Raw genomic sequence first — 9482 nt, 5'->3', positions numbered from 1 at the left:
CGCCGGATAGAGCTCGTCGGGCAGTCAGACCATAAAACATATAAAAATAGGCCCATACCAAGTCAACACATGTCTGTCACAGTCTGAGAGTGCAATTTTCGGCCATCTAGAGGTTGATATTCTTTAAAAAAAATCTCATTTGGAAAGGGGAACCCCTTCTCAATCCCTTCTCCCAGCTCGAGCCTACTAGCTCAAGTCCCCCCTGTCGGACAACACACAGTGTACGCATCCGTCGCCCCCCCCCCCCTGCGTACCTGATTATAAAGAACCTAGTACATCTTTCGAGACGATTGGGGAGTTTCCGGTTCAACGGGTAGCTCACACCGGAAGAGACCTAACCCATAGGAGAGAAAAAAAGTTACTTTTCAAGTTAGTCCACACTCCAAGAGTTCCAAAAGAAAATGGCGTTTTATATATATATAAGTGCTCTATTATGTATGTTAGGTGTTACGCTGACGTTTTGCGGGACCATACGCATATCCAAAGGGCTTGGATTAGCTTAGAAAGGTCCACTGTTTAAGATTTAAGATGATTTTTATTTGTTTTGAATGAAGGTACTGGAATCAACGACGACGCCTTAGAAAGCAGTATGAACAAATTAACAAGCAAGGACCAACGCCAATTAATGGAGAAAACATTAAATATGACGCGTTTGTAGCCTACAACAGCAAAGACCAACATTGGATCCTTTCTGTATTGCAACCATCGTTGGAAATCGAACGCAATTTCAAACTGTGTGTTGACTACCGCGATTTTATTGCAGGAGAAGCAGTTGTCGATAATATCGCGAATGCTGTTAAATACAGCCGTAAAGTGCTGTTGGTTGTCTCCAAAAACTTCATCAAAAGTGAATGGTGTTACTTCGAACTGGAGATGGCACGCATGCGAATGTTCGACAATCACGAGGATATCCTGGTTGTGGTTGTGCTTGAGAAGGTGTCAGCGAAAGATATGCCGATCCTATTACACAAGATACTAACCACAAAAACGTACATTGAGTGGGAAGAACACCCAGAGAGACAGGCATTATTCTGGGTTAAACTAGAAGCAGCACTCTTGTCACCTAATTGTCCCAGATACAGACTTTTAGATAATCCCCAAGAATAAAAAATACGTAATTAAAGTACTTACGTTCAACTATGTAACATGTTTATTTTAAGCCAAATTGTTAGGTAGATTAGATGTGGTATTTTCCCTTTGGCTTTAAAGAGTAGATCGCAACGCTTTAACAGTGGTATGATGTTGTTTACACTTGCTCACTTCCTCTTGGAATGCTTTTAGAGATGGTGTGAATACATTGCATTTTGTATAATAATTGTACCTACTTTATTACCGTAGATTGCTATAATGTAATGTAATTTGTTGTTCAACCGAATTTTCCAAACCATATTTGACGAAAAACTCGGGTGCGGTTTATGATATGCAGATTTTTGAATATTTAAAAACTGGGGACACAATGGTGGAAAAAAGGACTTTTTTTATATTCAAACATCTGTATCTCACTAACCGGTCCCAGGATTTTCATCAAATATGCTTTTTGTGTCTTAGAAAAATAATTTGTACAACATATCATTTTTCCTCCGGAGCCTGGCTTTAAGTTCCTACTTTGGATATCTTTGATTTTGTTTTTAAATTGGGTCAGCAGATTGTGATATACACGGCCGGAAAATATTTAAAACATTCTAAAATCTGCATTTTACTTCTCTAATCTATCCGCCAAACCAGGCCTATAGCATTGGCCTCAAGTGGAATTTTACACACAGTTGGTCCGCTCGAGTCAGCCTTGCCTACCCAAATGACTCGAGTCGGCTCAGTCAGTTGCTTCCGAAAACTATATAAAAATAGCGTTCTAAAATTTACTTCTGATGAGCACCAAATTTGAGGAGGACTGGGATGTCGCGACCGGGATACGTGTAATAATTTATTGTCAATGTGTAAAAATTAGATGTTAATCGGTTCAGTAGTTTTTAAGTTACTCTCCGGCCGTGGATCTGTGTATAATGATATTAATAAAGAATCAAGAATTCTCTGTACTATGCCTTAAACATTTAAAGAATGGAATTCCTTATGTTGTGGTCTTATTAAATCTCCATAGAGCACTCTTGAATGGTTACTTTGAACCTACTTATGATTTAAGGAAACAAATGTAAATGGACCTGAAGCTACGTGTCAATGTGTTCTATAGTTAGAATTTGAGTGTTCATATTAGACCGTAATATTATTAACTAAGACCTTCAACAAACAACGTAAAACATAACTAAATTCTTTGTCTGTTTGTACAACAGAACATACTACATTTCCGCATTGCCATAATGAAAAGTGATATTGAAATTGCAAAAAAAAGTTATTAACAATTACAAAGTAAAAAACACAGAAAAAACAAAAATACTAAATGCTACTAAATAAAATCAATAATTATTATGCTTTACATCGTAATACGGTACTAAAAGAGTTGTACGAGTTTATTTAGTAGAGGCCTACTCCTTCTTTCTTTCCTCTAATTCTGTTTCTTTGGCCTTATTTTTTTTTATTGTGATTTGAATTTGCACTGTGAATTCATTTTTTTATTTCTACCTTACATTTATTTTCTGTTTTATTTATTAATTTAAATTGATTTATTTTCTTTAAATTAAGAATGATTTGGTTTATAGTTCTCATATGCATTGGCCTATTATCTATTTTTACTTTATTTGATTATTTTATTTAGACTACTTTATTCTCAATTTTTTTTCTTTTCTTTACTGTCTCTTTTGCCTATTGTTTTTTAATCTTGCTGATTCATTTACATCTTTAATTGTAATTTAATTTTTATATTAATTTTTTTCATTTAATTTTGAATTAATTCCTTATGTAAATTTTGAATTGAGGTTGTTATTTATATTACTGTAACTTATATAGTTTAATACTCTCTTTTGTTTTGTTTTACTAATGTGTATTGAGGGTCCCTAATGATCAGCTTCGACTGGATGGACCACCCTCATTAAAGATTGTTGAAATAAATAATAAATAAATAAATTTGTTTGTCATTTGTAGAAACATTTTACATAGAAATACATAAGTGCAAGGATTCGCTCATGAATAAATAACAGAAATATATAATAACAGGTAAAAATGTAATAATATCAGGTAATAAACTATCCAACGCCGGACACTCTCGGTATTTCTGAGTCAACGTTTCGGGGCTTGATAAGACTGTGATGTCTTAAACTACTATACAGGGTAAAACTCTCCCCTGCCGGACACCATCTCGATAAGTTCAACGGCGGCGGAACGTTTTTGAAAGTGGGGGAGAAGGGCATTTCATAAGGTCTAGTATGCGAGTGAAGCGAGCATTTAGGCTGGGCGGGCCCCGCGCCCTGGAAGCTACAGTTACGTATTACGAAGATTGGTGAATTTTATTAGTTATTTTACAGCCATCAAGCTACTGTAATATGACTTCATAATTGTTGTAATTTCCAGTGGCGGATCCAGGAATTCAAAATAGAGGAGCCCGGGAGGGAGGTACTTTCACAGATAGAGATATATACCACCACAGCCCCATCATGGTTGAGGATGAGATAAGAAAATTATTTTGTAACTATGGCACCTCTAGATGCCCGTAAATTTCACCTTCAGACTTAAAATTTAGATATAATTTTCTTCATATCTCCATTACAAAAACAATTTGAACAATTTAGGCTCCACCCATGAGATCCAGTAGGAGGCCACTTTAGAAATGATATATTTGTGACATGTTCAAGATTGATATAGGAAATTTATAAATAAATCTCCATTAAAAAAAAAAATAATTTGAACAATTTAGAAGGGCCTGGCTCCCTTGAATCCGCCAAATGGGGTACTTTCGCAGATACTGTAGCGGATCTATAGCACCTCAGCCCCACCATGTCTCTGTTGACTGCTAGCAAAAGGCTAAAACAAAAGCCATTGTTCACTGAGAGAATGGGTAGGAACGCCCAAACAAAGGCTAGTTCCAGTGGCGGGATAAGGGGTGGGAACGACCAAAACGAAGACATCCCGCCACTGGAAGCAAGGCTTTGTTTGGGCGTTTCCACCCTTTCCCTCAGTTTCTGCAGATATTATTCTCCTGAAGACGATTGAAGCAACTCAATCGAAACGTCGAGACTTTATCATCTACAACAGCTCTTTTCAGAACTACCTACGTGGTGTACCGCAAGCTTAAACATATGTGTTCAAAAGAGCTAAAGATTCAGAGTAAATAACGACAGTAAAGTCATTATATTTTCCTCAATTAAACTTAAATATTGTTTTTATTTATTTATTTATTCATTCTGAAGTAATTATAAGTAAAATACATTCAACGATAAAAACACAGAAAAGTACAAAAAAGCAACTTATTTCCACTGTGGTCCCTAAATGAAAATACTTAAATTACAGAATAATACATAATCAAAACAACAAAGTCAAATTCAATAATCAAAAAAAGACATCATATAAATAAAGCTATGTATAATAAAGTTCAGTATATATGGATTGTGAATTTTGAACATTAAGGTAATTTATTCCATTCATCGATTGCGGTATCGATGAATGAGAATCTACTATGTGTACCAGATTTTTGTTTATAAATTGTCATTCTAGAAGTCGAAAATCTAGTATTATATAGTTATGAAATTGGTTAGTAAATTCAATGCCAGTATTTAAATATACAGGGGGAATGCCATTAATAATTTTAAAAATTTGAATACATTTTCGTTCAGCAACTCTAGTAGAAACAGGTAGCCAATTTAATTTTTTAAATTCATAAACAACAGGGGTTCGTGGATGTAGTCCCAAAACACATCTTATAACCTTATTTTGGGATGTTTGAAATTTATATTTAAGTTTTTTAGAAAGCGAAGAGAACCACGTACAGCACCCATAGTCATAGTGACATTGAATAAGTGAGGACGCAAGCAATTTGAGTGATTTATACGTTAAATATTTTCTATTTCTTAAAAGAAATTTAAGTCTACCATGTACCTTACCTAAAACTTTCGTACCAATGGATTTACCATTAAGGTGCTGATCAAGGTCAAGACCCAGGTACTTGATACAGGTTCTGGCATTTACTTTGCAATTATTAAAGGTAATATCCAGTTTTGATTGTTTTCTACTCATATTTCGTCTTCCATACAGTATGGATTCGGTTTTGTCTAAATGTAACGTTAATTTATTATCAATAAGCCAATTATTTATAGATTTTAACTCTTCATTTAGTTGAGTTTCAATATTTTTTACATTAATAGTTATTAATACCATTAACACTGCATCATCAGCATACAATAATAATGTGCATTTTACGGAGGATGGCATGTCATTGACATAAACTAGAAATAGGAGAGGCCCAAGTATTGAGCCTTGTGGCACGCCACACTTCGTTTCTAGCATAGGGGATCTAGTACCGTTTATGTCAACTACTTGACATCTTCCCCGTAAGTATGATTGCATCCATAAAATAGAGATATCTGATAGCCCCAAAGCTCTTAATTTATACAAAAGAATATCATGATGAACGGTATCAAAAGCTTTTTTAAAATCTAAGACTAACATACCAGTATATTCACCATTATCCCATTTTTTACGTATGTAATCAGACAGATGAATCAAACAAGTGTCAGTAGAGAACGATGGCCTAAATCCCGACTGGAAATCGTAGAGGAGATTTTTTTCAGTTAAGTAGCTCATTAATTGATCATATATAATACGTTCAACAATTTTGGAAATAGCAGAGAGTAAAGACACAGGCCGATAATTCCCAGCATCTAACTTATCATTTTTTTTTATAGATGGGTATGACCCGGGCACATTTCCAGTCCTTACATTCAGTTCTAATAGATAAATTAATAATAGATGTGAGCGGGTGAACAATATTCTTAGCACCATCCTTAACAAGCCTAACAGGTAAGGAATCTAATCCAGCTCCTTTGTTAACATTAAGTTGGTTAATGACATCAGCTTCCCTAAATACTGATCACCGGGTTTTACATGTTTGTTTTTATAGAATTCTATTACATGACTTTCATTAAAAATTCCTGGTTGGTTTGGCAACGTATTTTGTAATTTAGTTGCAGTATTAACAAAAAAAAAAGAATTTAGATAATCAGCCACGGATTCATTGTCATATAAAATTGAGTCATTACATTTTATGGAAAAGTTACTTATTTGATTAACGTTCTTGTCAGCACCAAGACTTTTTAAAGTTTTCCAAAGTTTCTTGGGGTTGTTCTCATTTACACTAAGTTGGTCAGAAAGATATTTAAATTTTGCTTTTTTAATTTTGTAACGTACTGTGCTTCTAAGTTTTTTAAATTGCGTAAAAAAACTACTATCTCTGTTTAAAAAAAAATTCAGATAAGCATTTATCTCGTTGAATTATAAGATCTCTAATTTCAGTAGTCAACCATGGCTCAGATCGTTGTTTTGTTCTAACACGTTTTAGGGGAGCAACCTCATCAATTACTGCTAAAAACCAGGCAATATTAACGTCAGTAGCATTTAGTAGATCGGTCCAATTGATTTCAATAAGTTTATTATTAAGTTTTTCAGCTGAATATCCCTTCATAGATCTTATTGTAATTGTTTTGTGTTTCTTAATTTGACTTTTGACTAAATTTCTACTACAATAGGTCAAGAAGTGATCACTCACTCCCAAGGACAAGACGCCAAATTGAGCGATTTTACCTGGATCTGAAGCAAATATAAGATCAATAACTGTTGTATCTGTGACCCTTGTATAATCCTTAATTAGTTGGATGAGGTTAAAAATATCGCAAAATTGTTTAACCCAGTTATTATTGGATGTGGTACTTGCTACATCAACATTAAAGCCGCCCATAAGGATAATTTCCTGATCTTGTAAGCTTTTAGGCCTGTACCCTACTCCAACAAGAATTGGCTTAGTTTTAGGTAATAGAATATCAATCCACAGAGTTTCAAGTTCATCGTTGTAAAGATCCTGCCTTACATTGTAAGAGATATCTTTACGAATATATAAACAGACCCCACCCCCTTTGGTTTGTGTAATTCTGTCCTTGCGTTCAACGTTGTAATTTTCAATTTCGATTTCTTTGTTCTTCACAGATTCATCAAGCCACGTTTCACTAATCGCAATAACTGCAGCATTTGATGTTTTGGCTAATATGCGAATTTCATCAATCTTGGGGATAATATTCCGGATATTAAGGTGCAGGCAGTGCAGCCCTTTCGCTTAAATATTTCAGTTACATTATCAGTGTATTTTGATGGCGGATTATGATCATCTGTTATTTGACAGTCTTCTTCGCGAAGCTCTTGGGCATCGACATTGTTGTGAAATGGCAAGTGTTTGAACAGGCATCTTTGGCATTCAAAGTCGAATTCCTCGCCATTAGTAGACAATTCTATATATCTTTGCAAAGGAAAATTAGCGCATTTGATATGTATCCATCCGTTGCACCCATCACATGATATTGCTTTGCTTGATTTAATAATTCCTTTAGAACATGCAATACATGGGAATTTTGTTGCTCTTGGACCAGGGCAGGGATGAATATATCCTGAAAGTATGAGTCCAATGATTAAAATTAAAGAATCGGCTCGAGATATGGGAGTGAAGCATTTTTGTTTTTTTGAATATTTGTTGTCTTGTAGGCGTTGCGATACAATAAATAACAATAACAATAAAGCTTTGCTTGTCCTTGTTTAAATGACTTGCTTGGTCTGCAATTTACAATGTAATTCATTACATCAAAGTCCGGTGAGGTGTCCTCATCTTCAATAAATGAAGCTTTCAGTAACAAAAACGTTAACACAAAAAGTAACAAACCAATTGCCATCCTGGTATACACAAAGGCAATCACCAGCAGTATGGAGCGTAATTCAAATCAGTTCAGCTAACAAAGATGTCGCAATCATAAAAAAAAATCAGGAAAGACAGATTCACGAATCAGTCAACAGTTGCTTAAAACACACCAAACATTTATTTCACGGATACAAGAAGAAAAAGTACATACCAGATCACGAACATCAAAGTTAAATCAGATTAACATCAAAGGGCAGGAACGTAAAAAACAAAGAAACGAAGCTCGATGAAAGCTACAGCTCCACTCCTAGCCTGTACCGACTTGTATGGCGCGAAATGCAAATACCTGGAATTCCGTTGGCTTCAAAGTCGCAGCAACATCCACAAGAAACAGGAAAAAACTAACGAAACAGGGCCTCAATAATAATAAGAAAGAATAAAAACGATTCACAGGAAAAACCAGGAAACCACAGATCAGATTCACAACATCAAAACTTGATTGAGAACATATCACGGCACGGAATTAAAATAGCAAAACTGAGGAGCTCAATAAAAACACGTCCGCACACTGTCACAGCCAAGCTTAAATACTAAGCCTAAAGTTTGGTGATCTATGTTAAGGTTTTTAAACCGGTAGGTTTCGAATCCTAGACATTATCTGACGACTGGGTTTGTGATTGTAGGCTTAAGCAAACTCTGGCTATTTATAATACGTCTATTCCTTGAGGTTATAAAGCGCAGTTCTTTTCTTTTCCCAGGTCATCGGGGACGTGTTGCTGATGCTAGTCAGCGCAGGAGTAGACAACCCCACCAGGTAGCCTTTTTATACGCCTGGGTAGAGAGAAGCAATGCAGATAAAGTGCCTGGCTTAAGGACACAAGCGGAATGCCAAAAAACAATTAAAGGATGAAGTGCAAACTATGTGAAACGACTACGTGAGAGGACTCCTGGTCCAGGGAAGTTTATTTTGATCTTCTGTCACTGGAACAGTCATGCCACCACTGGAAGAGTATAATTCAGTCTTCCAGTGGGTGCTGAAGTTTCTTGTTAATTCTTTAGGTGACACGCTTAACACACGTACTAACTAAAAACATTGTGGTAAACTAAATTTCGGTTTGTGTAAGGCATGTGGAAATCGTGAAACTCTACCTATGTCCTTCCAACTAAAAACAGTCCCTGGACCTGGGTCGTCTCATGTGCAAGCATAATAACATTTTAAATTATATTGTAAGTATTTTTACAAAAGGCTTCGACAAAACGTGCAACCCTACAGAAATCAATTCTAACTTCGGGGCCGGAGTTACTAATGATAACACCCGTTCAACCATCCCTTGTAAGTGTGCAGCAACAACTCTGATCCCAAATCTCTGTTCTGGAAAGAACTGAAAAACCACGCCATTTTTGAGCACCTGAGACTACGGACATTAGTGACCCATGCTACGATGTCTAGTTGATTTGTTTTGAGATTTTGTCTCGTACATTCTTCACCCCGTAATATTAAAACAATTAAAAGATTTTTTTTTTTAATTCCGCGACAATATATCTAAACTTGCTATAATCTCTTCCTATAGTATTTATTTATTTATTTACTTATTTAATTTATTTATTTGTTCACGGTATAAAAATAGAACACCAAAACAGGCAGCCTGTAGGCTGAAATCGTTGGTTTACAAATATATATATATATATATATATATATATA

At 35.3% G+C, this 9482-nt stretch overlaps 1 protein-coding gene across 1 annotated transcript in view; it reads left to right on the top strand.

Moving 5' to 3' along the window:
* LOC117100413 (toll-like receptor 13) overlaps positions 1-1844 on the top strand; it is an 8711-nt gene extending 6867 nt beyond the window's left edge. Inside the window, exon 4 of the mRNA XM_033240090.1 lies at positions 555-1844. Within this exon, the coding sequence (XP_033095981.1) occupies positions 555-1107 (553 nt within the window). The 3' untranslated portion in view covers positions 1108-1844. The remainder of the gene's footprint in view (positions 1-554) is intronic.
* The last annotated feature ends 7638 nt before the right edge of the window (positions 1845-9482 follow it).

Source organism: Anneissia japonica, unplaced genomic scaffold, assembly GCF_011630105.1.
Source record: "Anneissia japonica isolate Jap-2015-1 unplaced genomic scaffold, ASM1163010v1 scaffold287822_len72700_cov193, whole genome shotgun sequence".
Lineage (NCBI taxonomy): Eukaryota > Metazoa > Echinodermata > Crinoidea > Comatulida > Comatulidae > Anneissia > Anneissia japonica.
Note: the sequence above shows the minus strand (reverse complement) of the source record. Positions and strands in the feature narration are given on the sequence as shown.